Source organism: Arachis hypogaea, chromosome 12 (assembly GCF_003086295.3).
Source record: "Arachis hypogaea cultivar Tifrunner chromosome 12, arahy.Tifrunner.gnm2.J5K5, whole genome shotgun sequence".
NCBI lineage: Eukaryota > Viridiplantae > Streptophyta > Magnoliopsida > Fabales > Fabaceae > Arachis > Arachis hypogaea.
In genome coordinates, this window is record NC_092047.1 from 3,044,920 (window position 1) to 3,069,075 (window position 24,156).

The 24,156-nt window shown below is 37.4% G+C and overlaps 2 protein-coding genes and 1 non-coding gene across 5 annotated transcripts in view; 2 read left to right on the forward strand and 1 right to left on the reverse strand.

Annotated features, from left to right (window-relative positions):
• Nucleotides 1-19,004, reverse strand: part of LOC112729501 (putative disease resistance RPP13-like protein 1) — a 38,249-nt gene extending 19,245 nt beyond the window's left edge. Inside the window, exons 1-2 of one of the 2 annotated variants that reach the window (XM_072210080.1) lie at nt 18,664-19,004; nt 17,464-18,264 (exon numbers count right to left, since the gene is read on the reverse strand). In XM_072210080.1, the coding sequence (XP_072066181.1) occupies nt 17,464-17,465 (2 nt within the window). In that variant the 5' untranslated portion in view covers nt 17,466-18,264; nt 18,664-19,004. The remainder of the gene's footprint in view (nt 1-17,463; nt 18,265-18,663) is intronic. The other variant, XM_029290485.2, reaches the window with a different exon arrangement.
• LOC112731264 (small nucleolar RNA R71) lies at nt 1,131-1,238 on the forward strand. The gene has a single exon (XR_003167051.1). It is a non-coding gene; the product is annotated as a small nucleolar RNA R71 (small nucleolar RNA).
• Nucleotides 19,005-19,152: 148 nt separating the features above from the next.
• LOC112726364 (uncharacterized) lies at nt 19,153-22,054 on the forward strand. Of its 2 annotated transcripts, none has more exons than XM_025775722.3 (7): nt 19,153-19,332; nt 19,824-19,970; nt 20,505-20,570; nt 20,648-20,722; nt 21,171-21,300; nt 21,371-21,496; nt 21,655-22,054. In XM_025775722.3, exons 2-7 carry the CDS (start codon nt 19,825-19,827, stop codon nt 21,796-21,798), a joined length of 687 nt encoding a protein of 228 aa, XP_025631507.1. In that variant the 5' UTR covers nt 19,153-19,332; nt 19,824; the 3' UTR covers nt 21,799-22,054. The 2 variants fall into 2 exon arrangements, with proteins under 2 accessions (XP_025631507.1, XP_072066182.1); XM_072210081.1 differs by having other exon boundaries at nt 19,157-19,327.
• Nucleotides 22,055-24,156: the final 2,102 nt, after the last annotated feature.

A 24,156-nucleotide genomic window follows, 5' to 3' on the forward strand; every position in this document is an offset into this window, starting at 1 on the left:
TTCCAGGATCCTGCTTCTTCTGAGGTAATGTTTGCCTAGTCAAGTCATTCAGTTCTTTGGTGAGCAAGGGGGGGTTCATCCTCCCAAGTCTCATTACCAAATAACTTGGCATTTAGCTTCATGATTGCTCCAAGGAACTTAGCAACTTGCTCTTCAATAACATCTTCATTCTCTTCAGAGGAAGAATACTCATCAGAGCTCATGAACGGCATAAGTAGGTTCAATGAAATCTCTATGGTCTCTGTATGAGCCTCATATTCCCATGGTTCCTCAAAGGGGAACTTCTTTTCATTCAGAGGACATCCCATGAGGTTTTTCTCACTGAGAATCACGTCCTCCTCACTCTCTCTAGATTCGGCCATGTTGGTCATGGTTATGGCCTTGCACTCTCTCTTGGGATTTTCTTCTGTATTGCTTGGGAGAGTGCTAGGAGGAGTTTCAGTGATTCTCTTACTCAGCTGACCCACTTATGCCTCCAAATTTCTAATGGAGGACCTTGTTTCATTCATGAAACTTAGTATGGTCTTAGATAGATCAGAGACTATGGTTGCCAAGCCAGAACGGCTCTGCTCAGAATTCTCTGTCTGTTGCTGAGAAGATGATGGAAAAGGCTTGCTATTGCTAAACATATTTCTTCCACCATTATTGTTGTTGAAGCCTTGTTGAGGCTTCTGTTGGTCCTTCCATGAGAGATTTGGATGATTTCTCCATGAAGGATTATAGGTGTTTCCATAGGGTTCTCCCATGTAATTCACCTCTTCCATTGCAGGGTACTCAGGATCATAAGCTTCTCCTTCAGAGGATGCTTCTTTAGTACTGTCGGATGTAGCTTGCATTCTAGTCAGACTCTGAGAAATCATATTGACTTGCTGAGTCAATATTTTGTTCTGAGCCAATATGGCATTCAAAGTGTCAATTTCAAGAACTCCCTTCTTCTGAGGCGTCCCATTGTTCACAGGATTGCTCTCAGAGGTGTACATAAACTAGTTATTTGCAACCATTTCAATGAGTTCCTGAGCTTCTGCAGGCGTCTTCTTCAGATGAAGAGATCCTCCAGCAGAGCTGTCCAATGACATCTTGGATAACTCAGACAGACCATCATAGAAGATACCTATGATGCTCCATTCTGAAAGCATGTCAGAAGGACACCTTCTGATTAATTGCTTGTATCTTTCCCAAGCTTCATAGAGGGATTCACCTTCCTTCTGTCTGAAGGTTTGGACTTCCACTCTAAGCTTGCTCATCTTTTGAGGTGGAAAGAATTTGGCCAGAAAAGCACTGACCAGCTTTTTCCAAGAGTTCAGGCTTTCTTTAGGTTGTGAGTCCAACCATATTCTAGCCCTGTCTCTTACAGCAAAGGGGAAAAGCATAAGTCTATAGACCTTGGGATCAACTCCATTGGTATTGACAGTGTCACAGATTTGCAAAAATTCAGCCAAAAATTGATGAGGATCTTCCAATGGAAGTCCATGAAACTTGCAATTTTGTTGCATCAGAGAAACTAATTGAGGTTTAAGCTCAAAGTTGTTTGCTCCAATGGCAGGAATAGAGATGCTTCTCCCATAGAAGTCGGGAGTAGGTACAGTAAAGTCACCAAGCACCTTCCTTGCATTGTTGGCATTGTTGTTATTTTTGGCTGCCATGTCTTCTTCTTTTCCAAAAATTTCTGTTAGATCCTGTCCAGAGAGTTGTGCTTTAGCTTCTCTTAGCTTCCTCTTCAAGTTCCTTTCAGGTTCAGGATCAGCTTCAACAAGAATGTCTTTGTCCTTGTTCCTGCTCATATGAAAGAGAAGAGAACAAGAAACTATGGAATCCTCTATGTCACAGTATAGAGACTCCTTGAGGTGTCAGAGGAAAATAGGAATAGAGGGATGAGGTAGACAGAGAAGAATTCGAACATATAAAGAAGGAGAGAGTCCGAATTGCTAATAGAGGAGAAGTGTTAGTCCTTAGATAGAGGGAGGTGAGAGAGGGGGGAGAAGAATTTTCGAAAATAAATTAAAAAAGTATTTGAAATAATTAAAAGGAATTTTGAAAAAGTGGTTGATGGTTTTCAAAAATTAAAAGTGAGAAAGTAGTTAAGTGAATTTGAAAAAGATTTTTAAATTAGCAATCAAAAAGATATGATTGAAAATTATTATGAAAAGATGTAATTGAGAAGATATGATTAAAAAAAACAATTTAAAAAGATTTGATTTTAAAATTAATGACTTGGCTAACAAGAAATTTAAAAGATATGATTCTAAAATTCAAATATTGAACCTTTCTTAACAAGAAAGTAACAAACTTGAAATTTTTGAATCAAATCATTAATTGTTAGCAAGGATTTTCGAAAATAGTGAGAGAAAAATGGAAAAGATTTAATTTTGAAAAAGATATGATTGAAAATATATGATTTGAAGAAGATTTGATTTTGAAAAATTATGAAAATTTGAAAAAGATTTGAATTAAAAACTAACTTACCTCCTTTGTACTGTCCTGGCGTTAAACGCCCAGAATGGATACCATTCTGGGCGTTTAACGCCCAAAATACTACCCTTTTGGGTGTTTAATTCCCAGCCAGGTACCCTGGCTGGCGTTTAAACGCCAGAATTCTTCTTCACTGGGCGTTTTGAACGCCCAGCTTTTTCTCTGTGATTCCTCTGCTGTATGTTCTGAATCTTCAATTCTCTGTATTATTGACTTGAAAAGACATAATTTTGAAATTTTTTTTTTGAATTTTTAATAATGAGAGAGAACAACAACAAAATGAAACTAATCATGGAAAACTAAGATCAAATAAACAATGCATGCAAGACACCAAACTTAGAGATTTTCATATTAGAGACACTAATAAACTGAGAATGCACATGAGAAACAACAAAAGACACAAAACAAGAGAATTTAAAGATCAGACCCTAGAGAATCATCAAGATCAACTTGAAGATCAATGAAGAACATAATACATATATTCGAAAAATGCAAGAAAATTAAAAATATGCAAGACACCAAACTTAAAATGTGACACTAGACTCAAACAAGAAACACAAATTATTTTTTATTTTTATGATTTTATTAATTTTTTTTGTATTTTTTGAAAATTGTTTGGAAAAAGAAAATAAGGAATTCAAAATTCTTAATGAGAATTCCAGGAATCATGCAATGTTAGTCTAAAACTCCGGTCCAGGAATTAGACATGGATTACTAGCCAGCCAAGCTTTCAGTGAAAGCTTCGGTCCGAAACACTAGACATGGCCAATGGCCAGCCAAGCTTTAGCAGATCATTACATTCAACAGCAAGATTGATAGAAATCAACAAGCTCTTGTGATGATAAGTTGAAACCTCGGTCCAAAAGATTAGACATGGCTTCACAGCCAGCCAGACTTCAACAGATCATCATGAAACTCTAGAATTCCTTCTTAAAATTTTTGAAGAAAAAAAAATATATATATATATATATATTTGAATTTTTCGAAATTAAAAATAAAAACCTTAAACATAAAATAAAATTACCCAATCTAAGCAACAAGATGAACCATCAGTTGTCCAAACTCGAACAATTCCCGGCAACGGTGCCAAAAACTTGGTACACGAAATCGTGATCGCACACTTTTCACACAACTCCGTGCAGCTGACCAGCAAGTGCACTGGGTCGTCAAAGTAATACCTTACGTGAGTAAGGGTCGATCCCACGGAGATTGTCGAGTTGAAGCAAGCTATGGTCATCTTGTAAATCTCAGTCAGGCGGATTCAAATGGTTATTAAAAGATAAATAAAACATAAAATAGGATAGAGATACTTATGCAATTCATTGGTAGGAATTTCAGATAAGCGTATGGAGATGCTTTGTTCCTCCTAAACCTCTGCTTTCCTATTGCCTTCACCCAATCATTCATACTCCTTTCTATGGCAAGCTGTATGTTGGGGGATCACCGTTGTCAATGGCTACCGTCCGTCCTCTCAGTGAAAATGGTCCAAATGTGCTGTCACCGCACGGCTAATCATCTGTCGGTTCTCACTCATGTCGGAGTAGGATCCATTGATCCTTTTGCGTCTGTCACTGCGCCCAACACTCGCGAGTTTGAAGCTCATCACAGTCATCCCATCCCAGATCCTATCCAGAATACCACAGACAAGGTTTAGACTTTCCAGATCTCAAGAATGCTGCCAATTGATTCTAGCTTATACCACAGAGACTCTGATCTCACGGAATGGAAGGCTCTGTTGACAGGAGAGGCAATCATGCGTCGTGAACCAGGAGGCTAAGAGATACACACTCAAGCTATTGCAAATAAAACGGAGGTGGTTGTCAGGCACGCGTTCATAAGTGAGAATGATGATGAGTGTCACGGATCATCACATTCATCAGGTTGAAGTGCGAGTGAATATCTTAGAATAAGAATAAGCTTGAATTGAATAGAAAAGCAATAGTACTTTGCATTAATTCATGAGGAATAGCAGAGCGCCACATCTTAATCTATGGGGTGTAGAAACTCCACCGTTGAAAATACATAAGTGATAATGGTGTTCATTGGCTTCGGCCCCAGAGGGGAAACCAGAATAACCAAGACAAAAATACAATAGTAAAAGGTCCTATTTATAATGAACTAGTAGCTTAGGGTTTACAGAAATGAGTAAATGATGTAGAAATCCACTTCCAGGCCCACTTGGTATGTGCTTGGGCTGAGCATTGAAGTTTTCACGTGCATAGGCTTCTCTTGGAGTTAAATGCCAGTTCTGGTGCCAGTTTGGGCGTTTAACTTCAGCTTTTGTGCCAGTTCTGGTGTTTAACGCCAGAAAAGGGTCTCTGACCGGCGTTTTGATGCCAGTTTGGGCCATCAAATCTCGGGAAAAATATAGACTATTATATATTTCTGGAAAGCCCAAGATGTCTACTTTCCAACGCAATTGAGAGCGCGTCAATTGGGCATTTGTAGCTCGAGAAAATCTATTTCGAGTGCAGGAGGGTCAGAATCCAATAGCATCTGCAGTCCTTTTTCAGCCTTTAAATCAGTTTTTTGCTCAAGTCCCTAAATTTCAGCCAGAAAATACCTGAAATCACAGAAAAACACACAAACTCATAGTAAATTCCAGAAATGTGATTTTTGAATAAAAACTAATAAAAACATAATAGAAATTAACTAAAATATACTAAAAACATACTAAAAACAATGCCAAAAAGCATATAAATTATCCGCTCATCAGGTATTCCTCCAATATGCTTGAAATTGATGTTGAGGAGGGTAGTGCACAACCTCCAAGGCATATTCCATATGAAGAATTGGACGGAGTAGGACAAGAGGCAAGTTCCCTTGATGATGATGATTACAAATCAAGCCCCCCTAGTGATGTATTTGCATCCGCAATTGAACCCTTAAAGTTTTAAAAACCTTCCCCAAGTGAATTTGAAGATGATGTCGCGGTAGACTTTTCTCAACCTCCAACTTATGACTTGAGTAACGGGGAAGAATTGGAAGAATTTGATCAGGGCGCGGTTGAAGTTGAAGAGGCTTGCAAGGAGGTGGAAGAATTCAACGAAGAGCACCCAGGAGTGGAGCTTGTAAGGTCATTGGAAATACCTCTTCCCAAGCCATCACCATCCATCCTTTCATTCACGTGGGTAAACCCCTTATCTCTAAGCTTTATAATCCCACCTGAATATAGTTTACTTGAAACAGATGGTCAACTTCGAGCTCTTTGTGGCTTTAAGAGTAAAAGAGAGATGGTTAGTGGTAGAAGTTATCATGCAAGGTTTAATATGGTTGCACGCTCCAAGTTGAAGTGCAAGGATTGGTGTAGAGCTCAACTGAATGGGTCTAAGAAGTCATTTGGGTACTTCAGTGAGAATTCAGATTGTTTGCCGCCCGGTTGGAACAATGATGATCAACACAAAGACGGGTGCAAAAGCAAGGTTTGGGAACCCGGAATTCATTCTACCAGTCAACACTCTCGGGGCCTTGTCACTTGCTTGTACTTGCTTGAAGGTTTTGTGCGCCTAGTTTGGGATCCCGGACGCTATTGGAATTACAAACGTTGGTCGAGATTCCTAGACGAGTTCAAGCACAAGCCACCATGACAAGGAGCTCATCAAATGTCCAACTTAAGGACAATAACTAAAAGTGTTAGGTGGGAGACAACCCACCATGGTATGGTCTTTCAATTTTACTATTAGTTATTTGTTATTTTCATCAGTGTTAAGTCCTGCATACATACATTTATTCTGCGCTCAACATAAAAAAAAGAGAGAAAAAGAGAGGCGACCCATGCGTGCGCGGGAGCCACGCGTGGGCGTCGATGAACATTCTGCTCTTCCATCCAACGAACAGAAAGTTGTGGTGGAATCATGTGGCTGGTGTGCTAGAGGCACAAATAGACCCACAAGATGCGTACGCATCCCTTGCAACGTTGTCACACACGCGCACGCGTCGCACGTACAGTTCGCCCCATTCAATCTGAATAGAGAGTTGTGCGAAAACGGCACTGGAAGCGTGTGTTTCGCACAACATCAGCCCACGCGAACGCACACATCACGCGTACGCGTCCATGCCCATATCGCCATCCACGCGTAGGCGCGCCGGACGCTTCCGCGTCCCGCCCTTCCTTCGCCATCCACGGGGACACGTGCAGGACGCGTACGCGTGGATTTGAATTTCATAACCCCCCAGGGACGCGAGAGCCCCCTCATTCGCGTGCCCTAACCCCCATCCCTCCCAATGTCTCATCTCCCCCTCTCCTCTATAACCACCACCCCAGAGTTCTGCGACCAATGCGCTCGCCACCACTCCGGCCGGCGACCTCAACGCCGCCGTCGCCAACCCACCCTCTTCTTCCCTCCTCTCTTTCTTTCTTCCCTTCTCTTTCTCTCTCTTGCCGCTCCTCCCCCCACTCCTGTTAGTCATCGCTGCGGCTACACCAGCGCCGCCGGCGCCCCCACCTCCCTCACCACACTCCCTTTCCTCCTCCATTCCTCCTCCTTACCGCCTCCGTCCGCGCCGCTGTAAATTTCTGTCGTCGCCGCGAAGCCCACCGCTACCGCCACAACTGCTGGGCGGCGCTCCTTGCTTCTTCCCCCCATTCCACTTTTCCAATTCTGCTTCTGCATTCTAGGTTCCCGTGCCTCGTCACTGCCTCTCTATTTTGGTTTCTTTTTCTCTAATTTTGCTTGATTAATTTTAGTTAGTTTCAATAATTACTCTGCTTTGCCTAGGTTAGATAGAAATGCATGTTGTTAGGTAGTTAGGATGTGGTTAGAGGATTCTAGGCCTGATAAGTGCTCCGTTCCTGTTTACTATCTGAATGTACACTGCTTATTTGCTGATGATGTTGGCTTGATGTTTTGTGTGCATCATGTACTGGCTGTGCTGTTTTGTTCAATGCTACCTTGCTAAACTTCAGTTTTATGATTGAGCTTCTTGCTGACTATGCATATGCAATCCATGTTTCTCTCATGATTGATCTATTTTTGGATTCATATGTGATTTTTGTTGTTTTCTGTTATCCGAGAACGTCCAACTTACTGCCGGTATGCTGCCCAACTTTTTAGAAATTGTTTTGATCTTCAACTTGCACCCTAGGCATTGAACTTGGCACTTTTAATTTGACATCTACCTATCCTACACCAAGCTCAATTCCTAGGCTGATTTGGTTAGCATTTCCATGTTTGTTCTGTTTCCCGTGATATGCTTTGAACCTTGAATATGGCTCATTTTTTATTTTTGCATTGATTGGTAGACTTCACTTGTGTAACCCTTTTCATTCAACTTGGTTCTTAACTTGCTTTAGTTCCACTTAGTGCATTTTAACTTTTTGCAATGCCACTTATTGCATATTCAGTAACCATGACATTGTTGATGACTTATTTTCCTATTATATGCTTTTATGCACCATTTCTTATTTCATCATCGATGACTGCATCTTCCTTTTGTTTTCTGCATATGTCAATCCTTGCTTTCTATTCCTCTACCTGGCTTAATTGTTTATGTCTTGTATATCTGTTTTTCAGGATGGCTGACAGAGGGAAGGCCAAGGTTACCTCTAGAAAGAGAAAGACACCTCCTGCCCCCACTCTCTCTCCTTTTGCCAACTATGCTAAAAATCCTCTTTCAGAAAAGGATAAGGCGGATCAGTAGCTACCACCCACAGATACAGACAGGTTTCCTAACTTGTATTGTGAGCTTCGCTTCCCCAACTATCGGAAGAAAAATTTGAACATTGAGAAAAAATTGCCCCTTCCCACAGACCTTAGGCCATCCATGGAGGCCCGCATTCAGGGGCTGGGTCTAGGTTTTGTTGACAGAGAGTTGGGCAAGGTGAACACCTCTTGGGTCAAAGAATTTTACTGTAATTTCTTCTGAGGGACCCTTGAGTCGGTTTATCTGAGGGGCGATCAGATATTGGTTACGGAGGCTGCTATCGAGGATACCCTCCACTGTCTACCTCGGACCGGTGACACATGTGTCTATCAGCAGGCGGAAATAGCAATGAACTCTATGACCTTTGACTATGATACCTTGAGATGTGTCATTGCCACCCCGGATGCCCCTTGGGTGATGGATGCTGATAATAGGAGACCCAAGGGAATGCTGTTTGCTCACCTGTCGAGAGAGGCTCGGACATGGCAGTAGATGTTTGCCTCCTATGTCATGCCTACCACACATTTCACTGAGATTCCGATCGACATGCTCATCCTGATCGGGCGTGTTATGGAGGGGAAGGAGGTATACTTCTCCCGATTAATTCGGAGGTACATGTGGCGAGCACATATCCGTGGCTTACTCCCATTCCCCACTCTGGTCACTAGGATGGCTGAGCTAGCCGGTGCTCCCTGGAGAGAGGACGATGTATCACCGCCACCCCCGGACGACGGTGACAAGGATGTTATTTTGTGGGGGACATGGGTGCATGAGAAGCCCCCATCCCGGCGTGCTTCTAGAGCCCGCGTCAGAGCGTTACCAGCAGCCGGTCCTTCTTCTTCCTCCGCAGCAGCAGGACCTTTATCACCAGCAGTACCACCACCACCACCTGCACCCCAGCCGACATATCTTGTGGTCCAGCGTCTGTTCCGCTTCATCGAGCACACTGAGCGCCGCATCATGCGACGCCTGGACCGAGTAGACCAGATGTTCGTGGCGCTGGGCGTTGAGTTGCCCCCTCTCCCCGACTCTTCCGCATCTGAGGAGGAGTAGCACGAAGAGGCACTAGCTCATTCAGAGGCACCTCCTGAGGAAGCGGCACCCCCAGAGACACAGGCCCTCCCAGAGCCGCAGCAGCCCCCGGAGGAGCCCCAGCCTGAGGCCCAGCAAGATGTGACCGTTGACCCCCATTCTGAGCCCGAGCACTAGCATCGAGGACGATGCTTCATTCTAAGTATGGGGAGGTCACCGTCGGTGGATAGCTCTATTTTGGTGAACTATTTTAGACTTTTGTCCTATTTTGCGTTATTTTGTATTTTGCTTTATTTTGTTTTATTTCTCTGTTAGTACTTGCACACTTCTATTTTATTGTACTTTTTTTTACTTTGTTGCATTTTGCATTTTGGGCTTGTATATATCTTAGATATTTAGCTTGAATTGCACTTTTAGTTATTAGTTGTGATATGAAAAAATGTGGATTATTGAGCTTAGTTGACCCTTTTTGCATATGAAGTTTGTGATGATTGAATAAGGGCTTAAACTAAGGAAAATTTAGGATTTCTCAATCACAACATTGTGTTCAGAATAAGCTTAGTCAAACAATGGGATTTTTCAAGAAATTTATCTATAGGGCATCACCCCAATTGATTGGAAACTTTTGATGAACTTGCTTGAATTTTATATTTTGTGAAGCATGTTTTGAGCTAAGAACACACAACCTGTGAGATTTTGAGCTTAATTGTATGGTTACGTTATTTAACCATGATTTTCTTCTTGTGTGTTTTTTTCTCTATGATTGCAATCTCTGCTTTGCTTCATTCTATATGTCCATTATTTAGTGTATATTCATGCATACATATGATTGAGGCCATCATTTGTTATTAGCTCACTTATCCTAAATAGCCTACCCCTTTCATTTGCCTTTGTTTGCCACTTTGAGCTTTTTTAACCCCCAATTGTTCTTTATGTTACCACATCACTAGCCTTAAACGGAAAAACAAGTAATTACTCCAATTGAATCTTTGGTTAGCTTAAGATAAAGAGTGTGTGTTACTTAAGTGTGGAAAAATGTGGGAACTTTGGTTGACAAGAGTGCGTATTGTTTTATTGACAAATAGTGAGAATTTGGGTGCTACTCGTGTGAAAATTATGAACATCATATGCATTGAAAAAAAAAATTTAATATCTAATATAGGGGAATAAAACCACCCCAGATGTTAAGTTCAATAAAAGGATCAATGCATATGAGATGAACGAAAAGAACATTTAAATACATGAGTATGTGAAAAATACAAAAGTGAGATTATGGGTTGCTGGGCATGATTTTTAGAAGCATCTAGAGTGTGCGTGTGTGTTAGGTGAGAACTTAGGTTAGTCAAGGATTCAATTTATAGCTCACTTGGCCATACATACATCCTCACCCTTACCTTAGCCCATTACCACCTTGGAAAGACCTCATGATGTTTGCATTAGTACACTAGATAATTGTAGATTGGTTAGATGAAGAGCAAGGTTTTAGAAAGCATGATTAGAGGAGACTAGAGTGAATCAACCCCTAAACACTTAAGTGACTAGAGCGGATACACATTCGGAGAGGGTTCGATTGCTCAATCACATATATTCACCACTGTCTTCTATATTCTTTCAAGTTTGTAAATCCTTTTGATAATTCAATACAATTGTGGGTTGGATTTAATTCCTATTGCTTTAGCCCTTATGCTTACATCGTTCTCTTGAAAAGCTGATTTATTTTTACCTAAGCATTTACATTGTTCATAAGTAGTTGCATTTAGATAGTTTGCATATAGTTTAGTTGCATTGAATTAATGTCATACCCCTTATTTCCTTCTTAGTTTAGCATGAGGACATGCTAAGGTTTAAGTGTGGGGAGGTTAATAAACCCCATTTTTAGGGTTTATCTTGTGCTGAATTTAGAGTATTTTGTCAATATTTTCTCACATTTACTCAATAAAATAGCATGGTTTCGTGATTGTCCCTTAATTTGTGCTTAAGTGTAAAAACATGCTTTTAGACCCTTGAATTGATAATTTCAATCTTTCTTTGATTCCACTAGATGCCTTGATGTGTTTTGTTAGTAATTTCAGATTGAAAAGAGCTAGGAATGGATCAAAGGAGTGAAAAGAAAGCATGCAAAGTGGAGAAATCATGAAAAGCCAAAGATTTAAGATGCACGCACGCACTATGCGCCTCCGCGCGGATCGCGCAACACCACAGGGACGCGCACGCATGCTGTACCGTACGCGTCGATACCCGCGCTGACCTCTTTAATGAAATTGCACCTGGCAATTTCAGAGGGGCTTCTGGCCCATTTTTTAGGCTAATCTTTGGCGGAAAAAGGCTAAAAAGACCAAGGACTGAAGGGGGAAGGCATCACTCAATCAATCAATCATTCATTCATTCAATCATACAATTTTTAGACATTAGTTAGGTTTTAGATGTAGCTTTTAGAGAGGGAGGCTCTCTCCTCTCTCTAGGTTTTAGGTTTTTAGGTTTAGTTCTTCTCAAATTCTGAATTCTATATTACTTCCAATTGGTTTCTCTTCTACTCTTATTGGTTCTAGCATTCTAGTTTATTAATTTCTCTTATTGATTACTTATTGTTACCAATTTAGTTCTTGCACATTTGATGTTAGATTCAATTTCCTTATTAATGTAACTTGACTTCCTTCATTTGCTTTCATTGATGCTGAGATTGGTTGTTTAGATCTAATATTCTCTTATTAATTTCCTATGTTTTTATTGTGTGCACTCCAAGTGTTTGATGAAATTCTTGGAAGGGTGTTAGAGTAGAATTTTATGTCATTGGTTTAGGATGGTAACTTAGGAATTCTTGAGTTACTAATGTCCAAGCAATTGATGATTGGGAAGCCATTGACTCTAGTCACCACTGATTGAATTAGTGGATAGCTAAGACTTATGGACTTGGATCGATATAGCTCATTTAACTTTTCTCTACTTGTTAGAGGATAATTTAATGATCCTTGCAATTATCATGTTGTGGTTAGTGATAAGGATAGAGATCCTTGACCACCAAACCTTGCCAAGACCTTTTTGTTATTTGAATTTTCTTGCCATTTTACTTTTCTCTTTTCCTATCCAAAACCCCAAAAAATATACTTTCCCATAACCAACTATAAGCACACTTCCCGGTAATTCCTTGAGAGACGACCCGAGGTTTAAATACTTCGGTTATCAATTTTGTTAGGGGTTTGTTACTTGTGACAACCAAATTTTTGTATGAAAGGATTATTGTTGGTTTAGAAACTATACTTGCAACGAGAATTTATTGTGAAATTCTAGACCACACAAAAATCCGTTCATCAGAGACTTAGCTCTTTCCTTTTGAAAAATGGTTTTCAAAAAGGCACCACAGACACAACTCTATTTATCAAGAATTCTAATGACTCCTTCATTCTGGTCCAAATATATGTCAATGACATTATTTTTGGATCAACCAATGAATCCTTTTGTTCTGAATTTAGAAAACTCATGACAAGTGAAATTGACATGAGTATGATGGGTGAACTTAATTGTTTCCTTGGGCTTCAAATTAAATAAACTAAAAATGGTATTTTCATTCATCAAGAGAAGTAAGCCAAGGAACTAGTTAAGAAATTTGGTATAGAAAATGCCAAACCCATGGGAACTCCCATGTACCCTAGTTCAAAATTTGATAAGGGAGAAACTGAGAAAGATGTGGGTGAGATTAGGTATAGAGGAATGATTGGCTCTCTTATGTACTTAACTTCCTCTAGACCCAATATTTCTAAAGGTGTTGGAATGTGTTCAAGATTCCAATCTAAACCTAAAGAGTCTCATCTTTCTGTAGTTAAGAGGATCATTAGATATATCCATGGCACATCCAATTTTGGTCTTTGGTATCCTAAGATTGATAATTTTTCTACAGTTGGTTATTGTGATGCAGATTTTGCCGGTGATAGAGTTGATAGAAGGAGCACTTCAGGTTTATGTTGCTTCCTTGGAAAGTCCTCAAATGTTTGATCAAGTAAGAAGCAACCAACAGTGGCTTTATCCACTGCAGAGACTGAGTATAAAGCTCCTTCTTCTTGTTGTTCTCAGCTTATGTGGTTAAAAACACAGCTTGCTTATTACAAGTTAAATGCTGAAAATATTCCCTTGCTGTGTGATATCACGAGTGCCATCATTATTTCTAAAAATCCAATTTTGCACTCTAGGACTAAAATATTGAAGTTAAATTTCATTCAATAAGAGAACATGTTCAAAAGGGGGATATTAGCATTCAATTTGTTAAATCAGAAGAGCAATTAGCAGATATTTTCACAAAACCACTAGTTGAGGACAGATTCTGCATGCTTAGGACTTGTCTAGGTATTTTAAGTTATGATTCTTTGTTTGAAAGTCGCTGATATGTTTGTTGGAGTTTTTGTCTCATAAACAGGTATGAGACAATTCTGGGCATGTGAAGAATGTTCCCTTCAATCAGCGTGTTCTGGGCTTGTTGCAAGTGAAAATTGATCTGGGCCAACCTCAAAAATCAGATCTAGAGTGGTCCAATGTGTTTCCTTAAATCCAACTATCTCTGGGCCCAATATGAATGTTACATATTGTTTGCAGTTTGTTTTTGTTGGCTTGTGTGTTTAAGTTTTCTTTTTCTCCAAAAAAAAAGGTTTTCATTTTGATTTAATTTTTTTTTGTCCAGAAAGTTTTTTCAAAATTTAAAATTAATTTTGTTTTTAATTTTAAAATAAAATCAAATCTTTCTCTTTTATGATGTCAAGGCTTTTCAAGTCATATCAAAAGGTGATGCAGTTGCATGGTTTGTGAAAATCTCTTTTGGGTACGATTACCAACACTCCCTCTCTTCCCTCCATTAACTTCTCCTCAACCCCTCGGTTTCCTCCACTATCTTTACTGCTTCTCTTCCCTCAAAAGCCCGAAACTAACCAAATTAGGAAGAAAGTTATTGCAAAAAGAGCACCGCGTGAAAAGATTCATAAGCTTCCAGCAAATCCTCGACCCTCAACACGCTCTCAGGACCATACATTCACTCCCTCACTTTCTCCTCCTACCTCTCCTCCACGAACCGACCCTATGGCTCGCACGAAGAATCCCTTCAGGGTTCCACCTTCAGCCAAACCAACGCCTCCTCCAAAGGAACCTCAATCAAGGCCTGGCTCGTCGAAACCCAGCACCTCGAAAGGGAAACGTCCAGCAGCGCCTGAACCTGCCTCTGAGCCCTCACAACCTAAGTCAAGGTCTGTTCCATTACGTTCTCAGCGAGGTAAAACTCGAGTTCCTCTTAAATCTGTTAGAGAACCAAACATTGGCCCTTTTGATCACAAATCTCATTTCTTGACTTCTCATTCGAACTATAACCCTTATAGATTCAAATCTGCCATGAATAATGACTTTTATGATGGAATTATTAAGTATCGTACCCTGTGTCCCTCTTTTCTTGCTGATTTACCAACTTTTCATCTATTTGACATCAAAAAGCTTGTTTATCCTCTTTTGGTCAAAGAGTGTTATGCTAACATGACATATCATGAAGGCACTGTTCACTCATATGTAAAGGGCCGAGACATAGTTTTAAATAATGAAACAATCAGTGATTCATTGAAGTATACTGATGTTGGGCCTTGTGCTTATGCTTCTGTTAAGTGGGATGAAGGAGTTGGTGTTTCTTACAATGATGCTTTGGCTAATATTTGTGAACATGTCTCCTTGATTGATGGTATTACACCCACTCACAAAGTCCTAGGATATGAACGTGCTCAGTTGTACCGAATTATCAACCACATCATACTTCCTCAAAGTGGTTCATATCAAAGGGTTTCCTACACTGACACTCTTGTTTTATATGCCCTTCTCACCAAAACAGAAATTTCATTTGCATATTTGATGGTTAGATACATGTTCGACTCTGTTAGGAGTGAGAAAGACAAAGTACTTCCTTATGGCATGTTTCTAACTTGCATATTTGAGTATTTTGGTGTTGACTTGACCAATGAGGATTATCAAAATAGACATTCATATCTAAAGGGAGGTGGTGCAGTGAAACAGCATAAAGGACCTACTCGATCTGAAAGAGTGGTTCTATATGATGATGATGAAGAGTTCATTCCTGAGGACTCTCCTCCTCCTTCCACTGAGGGTACTTCCATCTCTATTGGCCAAAAATCTGCTCTGCTGAATGTTGTCAAGGATGTTGTTTATGAAGTTCATTGATAATCTTAACCAAGATGAAGATCCTGCCACTGATGTTGAAGAGAAAGCTAATTCAGAGGGGACCGGTTCTGATGCCTAGATTTGTCTCATGAATTTGGTACTGCCTGCTCTTGTTTTGTCTCATGAAAAATGTTTCTTTTGCTTTTCTAGACCTAGTTTTTCTTTGTATTGGATGACTGTAATAACTCTGACTATTGCCACACTTAGTTTTAATTTATTTTTTTACTCTGCTCTAACAATTTCTTGCAAGATTTAAGTTGCTATTTTTGTTGATCTTGCTTACTATCCGCCCTTGATGACAAAAGAGGGAGTGAATGGAAATGGGATAAGTAGCATTTACATGTGAATTCAATTGTGATCTTTTGATCTCTTGATTGCTGCTACTGTTTTCTGTGTTTTAAAACTGATGGTGACAAAATGGTTTGGAAATGGTTTTGCATTTGATTTTTCCTTTGGCATGTATATTGGAACTTGATGTCTTGTTTTTTGTTGCTGACATGACATCTTGCATTGAACTCCTTTAGTCAAAGATGAATTATATGCAGATCCTTTTAGTACTATTTATAAGTATAATGTAAACAATAACAAAAAAGGGAGAGCATAAATTTAGGGGGAGCTACTCTTGAAAAGAAAAGGGAGAGCAATACAAAAACAAGCAACATTATTCAAAGGAAAGTTTCCTAATTTTTCAAAAATTCAATTCTTTTTTTATTAATGTTTTATCATATTTGTCATCAATGGTTGCAATGTAGTGAACTTGATCGATGAGTTTTCTTAATCAAGTGTAAAAAGGTGTCAAGCAAGTCTTTGAGGTAACTTAAAATAATTCAAATTTCAAAGTAGTGGAGTGCCCACCTAGCTTTGTTTTAATTCATCTTTTTAAATTCTTGTTTGAATGATGAAGCAAGTTATTAAAAGAAAATAGCAACAAATTTATTTTATTTTTTTAAAAGAAGATTTTTCTGCACACTATGGTAATAAAACTATGAGTAATGCTACACATTTAGATCTTTTTATGAATTAGTCTAACTAAATTAAAAAATAAAACTTAAATTAATGCTAGTTATAACTGCTTTTTATGATGTTAAATAAACTTGATTAATAAAAAGACTTAAATATATGGCATTTTTCTAAAATAATTTAAGGTTCATAGACATTGGTTCCCGCCAAAATTAGTTGGCCAAAAGACAAAGGCAATTGACTCAGAGTCTCCGTGGTAACATTAAAAAAATTGTTAGTGTGAAATGTCTTGCAGGCTCTTAATTATAACACTATACTTTTTAGTTTTTAATTGCTATTGTTAATTGTTATTTTGGAATGTGCAACGTTATTGCATAAAACCTTTAATCGTATCCTAACAAATTTTTGAAAGACGCGTGGAAAGTTCCACCCAACTTTTGAAGGACCAATGGAATTATAGTCTGTATGGAAAATTTTTTGTTAAAAATCATATGATTCATGAGCTGTTTATGGTTCATATTCATAATAAAATAATGATGCTGATGCTGCAATGTTAACTTTCTTAATACTGATTAATTAAGGATTTAAGGTCTAGTTTTTCTTTTCTTATTCCCTTTGAAAATTGTTTCTAACAAACATGACTTCTATTTATTTATCTATTAGTAATATATTAAAAAAATTAAAAATTGTTAAATTAAAAAATTAACTAAATTAATTAGTGATGAAAAATATTATTTAATTGGACAAAATAAATAATTAAATATTGATTGTTTATAATTATATGAAGCTAATTATTTATTGTTATAGGTCAAAATCAAATCAATACTGCAGCCCAAATTGAATAGAAAATAAAACAAGGCCGATGCCCAAAAGGAAACAAAGATAAGAAATCAAAACGGGCCAAATGAAGTGGTCTAATCCAAGCCCGATTTGATATTCAGCAAGCAAATTCCCTCTCACTTGCTTTCACCAACTCAATGTACACTTTTGTCTGCATTGGTCAGAACTCAAAAAAAGTGAAAGAAAGCTTCTTCCTTAAGATAATCATCAGAGAAGCAAGAAAGAGAAAGACTAAACTTGAAAGGCAGAAGTCTAATCAACCATTTCAAAGCAAATCAAGTTTAGGTAAAGGTTAAAGGTAACCCATTTTCTTATACATACATCAGATCTTCTTCTCTTCATCTTCAACGTTCTGCCTATCCATTATGAGATACATAGGAAAGATGTTATCTGTTCTTCACTGCTGTAAATCCACGGTCTCAAACATATCTTGGGGACCAAGTTGGTTTTCAAAGGTTGAGATAAGGTTTTACCATTGGAAACATTTGGTTATGATGACTTGTGGCTTTCGGTCAACCAAGGAGGTCAGAAGCAAAGTCCCTAATTTGAGTAAAAATGGAAGAAAGTGAACGGCTGGGTTGGTGAAGTACAAAGCTCAAGAAGTTGATCTAGGAAGAGCAAATAAGCAATATGCAAGGAGATAAAAGAGGTTTGTTGTTCATTCAGAAGCCAAGGAGAGAAAATCAGAGTTTGGTAAGTTGTATTATGTGAAGAGTTCCTGAAAAAGTTCCTCTACTTGGATAATGCTTTCTTTCAAAGAAAAATCTAGAGTTATTTTCAGATTTCTTTAGGTAAGTTTGTGTCTTGTATCCAGTACCAGTGAGGTACCCCTTTCTTAGTTGGGTTAGCACTAAGAGTGAAGAGTTAGGATTAGCATAGCCAATGTCAAGTTAGGTTAGAACTTGAGTGTGAAAGGATTGTGTCAATCTTGTGAAATTGGTGTATGTAATGCTTTTAACTATAGTGGAAATTCCTCCATTGTTGTGGAGGAGACTGGATGTAGGTTGCATAGCACAAGGCAACCGAACCAGGATACATGCTGGTGTTAGCTTCTCTCTTCTCTGCAATATTCTGTTTTCTGATATTCATGAGACAAAAATAAATTGTCTCATAAATTTTTCTCTGCTGAGTTCAAATAAATTGCGTTAAGGGATAATTTCTGTAACTAAAAGAAAGACATAGATTCAACCCCCCTTCTCTAAGCCTACCACAATCTTCAAAGATAAGATAGTCTCTAAATATTTACCCACATATGGGTCAGTTAAATATTTTGTAGAATGGTTAAGGAAAAACATTCAAAAAATCAAGAAAGAGGGTAAAGAGATGCAGGACGAGTTAATAAGCAGTTTGGGGTTTCTATGTTAGTTAGTGTGGAAGAGCAGAAATCAGTATGTGTTTCAAAATATAAGAATTAATCCAAAATCAACAATTATCAGAGTAGTTATCCCAAAATCAGAATTCAAGAAGGTCAAAGATAAAGTTTATACAGAACAGAGTAAGAGAGAGAAACAGAAGAGTTACCTGGATAGCACCTCCCAAAGACTGGTTGAAAATTAACATTGATGCATCCTTTTGCAACCAGACAGGAAGAGCAGCAACCGCAACTGTTGTAAGAGTCAGTGATCACTAGTTCAATAACAAAAATTATGATAAATTCCAATTTGTCAACTGAAGCCTATGCTTTCAGGGAGGCATTAATTATGGTGCAAAATCTGTAATTGGACAAATCATTAATAGAAACAGATTGTCAAGTTCTTGCTCAAGCTTTAAAATAAAAAAGTTAAATAGAAAATTGATGCAATTATCAGAGATATCCAGGATTTGATTAATGAAGTTCCAGAAATAAGGATAACATGGTTCCAAGAGAAGGAAACAAATTAGGGGAGGGAAGTGAAGTTTGAAACGCAGCCTGAAGCCGGGTCGGGTTCTGCTGCTGTGTTGTTTGGGCCTGGGCCAGGTTGTTGGCCCGTTTCCCTGACAAAAAAAGCAAAAAAAAAAAAACCGGGTCTTGAGAGGAAAAACCAAAAAGAGGAAAACTGTGTAGAACTCTGGAGAGGGTGAAGTCACAGTGAGTTCCCAATTTGCATTGCTCCTCGCTCTTGTTCCATTCATTGCACTTTGTAGAACGAAAGCTACCTCATTTCTGATCTCTCCTCACTTTCCTCGAATCGAAGATACTTTTGGGGTCAGGTAAAAATGCTCTTTTTCTTTTTCTTCTAACGTTGTTTTTGTAGCTTCGGTTTTACTATTGGGTAGTGTTGTTATCTGCTTCGTTGTTGTTGTTTTATTTATTTTTGTTGGAATTTCTAAATAAGCTGAAAGGAATCAAATGGGGTTGCATACTGAAGTGAAATGTGATCTCTTGTGTAGTTTTGGTGTTGATATGGAATATGCACACAAACTGTTTGCTTGTTTTCCTCAGTGAAAGGAGGAGGAGTTCAACCTTTTTTTTTTTGGTGAATTTAGTGAGCAGTTGTGTTATTCTTCCTTTTTTAGAGTTTCGGTTCAATTGTTGTTCTGTTTTACTTTGATATTAGTGTATATGTTGAAACCATGTAGCTGGACTTTAGAATTTCTATCAAAGAGTGCAATGTGTCTCTCTCAAGCTCCTTGCCTTTTTTTATTGATTAATGCTGTGCTTATTTGTTGAGTGATGTTGGCTATGTTGTGCGTACATCCAGGATGAGGATGTCATTGATTCGGCCTCTGTTGGCAAGGCGAGGTTTCAGCACAAGCTCTGAAAAACTTGTTGCTTCTGTGCTCTTTGAGAGGCTGCCAGTGGTCATTCCCAAAGTCGACCCTGTAGTTTATGCATTTCAGGAATTTTCGTGAGTCTCAATTTCCATTGGTTTCTATAATTTTGTGCTGTTTGAGTATGAAAACAAAGAGAGGAAAAATAATTTTGTTTTATGTTACGGAATTTATTAATATAAGTTTTAAGTCACAATATTTATGTCACTGTGGGAGGGATTTAAAGGAGGACGAACCATAAGCTGAAGTGATGACATGGGATCTCCTAATCTGTGTGAGTTGGGTGTTGTGCAAAGTAGGTGAAAGATAAAGTATCCTCTTGGTGTTTGTCCATTGTTTGTAGTATTTTCATATAATTCTTAATCCTAATATTTAAATACTCTAATCTTTGTTGGATTCTTTTTTGGATCCCCATTCTGTCTTATCATCCGTGTTGAATTCTTGTGTGCCCAAACTATAAGAAATTATTGGAAACAATTAATAAATGGTATAAATTATGTCTTTAAATATTGTTCCTTTCGTCTGACCTATTGTTTATTAATTATCTTGCTGATATTTTGGTTGTAGCTTGTCATGTTTTCTATATTTATTTTTCAATTTTGGATTTTTAGATTTCGATGGCGCCAACAATTTCAACGCAGATATCCTGATGAATTTCTAGACAAATCTAATGCTAGGTATGTGTACTTAGGATTTATGTATTCCATTTTCGTTTTCTTTTCACATACTCATGTTAGAATTATGTTACTTCCAGGGGCAAAGGTGATTATCAGATTGACTACGTGCCAGCACCACGAATCACCGAAGCTGACAAAACGAATGATCGAAAGTATGCACCAATTTGAGTAGACCCCCTATGATATTACAAATTCTGTATTCCAATTATTTTTTAATATATGTAGGAAAGATGAACTAAGACTGCATTAAAGATGCCAACAATTACTATTTCTCTTATGAAATATGTACTTGGTTCTTCTCTTGTCCTCATCTTGGGAGTGATCAAATTTTCCGTATTCACTTGGTTTCTATTTTCAATTGCTTTCTGGCAGTATTGGTAATTGAATGAGTTTAGCTATGAGTAGTTTCGCTAGGCCAATCCAATGCTTGGCTAGGTAATATTCAGATACTAAAATTTGAAAGCTTTAGGATAGATAGAAGCTTATTCAGGCCTTTTGCTTGTGCTTGTAAATTTTGGGTTAGAACTGCTTGAATTTTTCTTCAGACATTATTGCTTAGTTATACATATTCTCATACAGTCTTACTGCTTGTTGCTATAGGTCATTACAAAGAGCTCTTGACCGAAGACTTTACCTTCTTCTCTTCGGTAATACATATGGGGCTCCAAGTGGGAAGCCTGTGTGGCATTTTCCGGAGAAAGTTTATGAATCAGAGGAGAACATGCGCAAGGTGAACTTTGGCTTTAGTATCCTTATTTTGTTTTCTTCTTTCCTCTCCTAATTTTTGAAATTTTTTGCAGTGTGCTGAAACTGCATTGAAATCAATCATAGGGGATCTTTCTCATACATATTTTGTTGGAAATGCTCCAATGGGTCATATGGTTGTTCAGCCTACAGAAGACACATCTAAATCCACCCCTTTTAAGGTATACTATTAGAAGCTTGACATGTTTCAATACGTCGGCATACGAGAGCATTTTCTTGAACCTTCTGAATCTAGCTTCTGGAGTGCTTATATCTGTTCTCTCCATGTGGATTTCAATTAAACTTGCTCATTCTTTTTTTAACTGAAATCTTTTTTCAGAGATTCTTTTTCAAGTCACAAGTAATCGCGAAAAACAAGTTCAACATTGGAAAATGCGAGGATTTTGTTTGGGTGACAAAGGATGAATTGTTGGAGTACTTTCCAGAGCAAGCCGAGTTTTTAAACAAGATGATCCTCAGCTAATTACAGCAGAGGACGGTTGTTTCATTAGGATAATTGCAAATTAGTTCATACAATGCTGCAGGACCCTGAAAGATTATCAAGCTAACATATAGTTTATGGTCAAAATAGAAGTTTATTCTTGTTTTGGAGATTTATGAGTTTATGGTGCTCAAATGCTATTGTTTTGGATCTCTTCTTTCCTTTTATTTTCTACCCCTTTTTTCATCTGTATTTTCTGCCAGTTTTGCTGTAATAAATGAGTTGCCTTTGTGATCTAGTGTTAGAATGTGTTGCCCTATTTTGTTGAGAGTCTCTCTGGGTATCATCACATCTTTATCAGTTCACCAACTTTGTGCCTCTTTTGGGATTTAAAAAATTAGCACTTTTTCCCTGTCATGCTAGGAAGCTTCAACCATTTCTTAGGGCTATCTTGATTTAAAAAAAAAGTATTTTGCTATTTCCAAATATTTGGTTTTATCTTTCTATAAACTTATGTTAGAAGAAAATTTGCATTGCATTTGTAATATTTTGATACCATACTACTGTAAATGTCACAATTATGTTCATACCTAGAATTTAGGGCTTAAATAATAACTATAAAAATACTACTCAGTATACTAAAATTCAATTGCCAGTCAAATTAATTATTAGGTATTTATGTATATTTATACATATTGATTTATATTTTTTTAACTAAATAATTAACTTTCTATAGGTAATTGCTGATTGATTGTTGATTTTTATATACGCATAAAGTAAATAAATAAATAAATATTGAAGTAACCAACTTGAGTTGGTCGAGTGGTTAGTTCACTCGTCCGCTTAAATAAGTGTTGGGGGTTTAAATCCCGCCTTGTACATGTAGTAATCCATTGACCAGCAGCAGACCTTTAAATAGAACTCAAATCTACGACAATTTAGTTATTGATCTGTCGGGTTGGGAGATACTGTCTGCAACCAAAAGAAAATATATATTAAAGTATCAAGTGTTGAAAAAGAGTGCCGAATTCCTAATGCAGTTTGCACTTTGCACGTGTATTTAAATTCAAGATTAACTTGAATGTTGTTAAGCCACTACAGAAATTACAATTGTGAATATTCATCATCTCAAAAAAAAAATTTCAAAGAAAAATTGTGTGTCAAAGCATATATGGTCAGTCAAACCCACGTTTTACCGGTTGGTAAACATTATAACTACATAATTTAATTATGTGAGAGGAAATTGGAGGACAGAATTAATGTGTTCCAAACAAGAAATGTTTGTTCTGGTGAGTTAAAAAAGTGAGACGAAATTAAGGACACCAAACTATATAACCCAAAAAAAAAAAGAGTACACCCATCTCTTTTAAAATTTGGTACAATTTAATCTATAATTTATTTCTCAAAAAAATATTGACCTTTCATGATAATAATATATTTAATAATCTTATATTTTGTAAAATATAATACTAAATGGGAGTTCTCATGTAGTGGAATAAAAAATTCTTAGAGAAATAATATTATTGAGCAAAGAAAATATGACATGTAGAAAGATTTTGTTATTTAATTAAACAGAGTATACTTATAAGTGTAATTTTTTTTTTTTTTCAAAAAAATGAATGGTTCTCAATTCTCTAGTACTTATGGTGAGTTCCCTATATCTTGCACCCAATTCTAAATCCACCAACTAAATTTCAACTACTTTCTGTTGAACTGCCATCTAAGTACACACAATAACGCTCTTATGACAATGGTGACGTGACCAACATACATACCCTTAGTTATCGTTCGTTATCCCCAATGAATAATGCTCTTACCTTATTATTAATCGATTTAATATAGTTTTAATAAATTGTCAATTAAATTTTTATTTTTTTTTACTTATATTCTTATATTATGTCAAATTTTGTAAGTAAATTTTTACTACGACAAAAATGTTAAAATTTATGGAATATTCTATTAAATTATACAGAATATTCAGTCTAGTGTTATGTATATTTGTTTGAAAAAGTATATAGAACCAACTTTAAATCAGCCAAGAATGAGACAACTTAATTAATTATAAATATAATAATTTGTTTTGTTTATTTATAATTTAAAATATTGGTTATTAAATGTTTCACCACATTCAAATTAGGAGGAGATATGTTCAATATCATTGTAACGTGAATCACGGAAATTGATTTAATTAGCTTCCGTCTCTTCACCCTCCTTCCGACCTTCTCTCTTCAAATGTCTAAAACATGATAAATCAGAAAATAGATTCAGAACCATCCAATTTACAAAGAAAAAAAAAACATTCTAATACCTAGCATAAGCACCATCCATATAGAGGTTTTTGGATTCACTCAAAGATATTTGGCTGATTTTTAGCTGAAACCATCTTAATTTCCTAATATT

Coding starts and splice junctions, on each gene's coding strand:
- LOC112726364 (XM_025775722.3), top strand. CDS start 19,825: ATGAGGATGTCATTGATTCGGCCTCTGTTGGCAAGGCGAGGTTTCAGC. Junction 21,301..21,370: donor CAGAGGAGAACATGCGCAAG/GTGAACTTTGGC, acceptor AATTTTTTGCAG/TGTGCTGAAACTGCATTGAA. Junction 21,497..21,654: donor CTAAATCCACCCCTTTTAAG/GTATACTATTAG, acceptor ATCTTTTTTCAG/AGATTCTTTTTCAAGTCACA.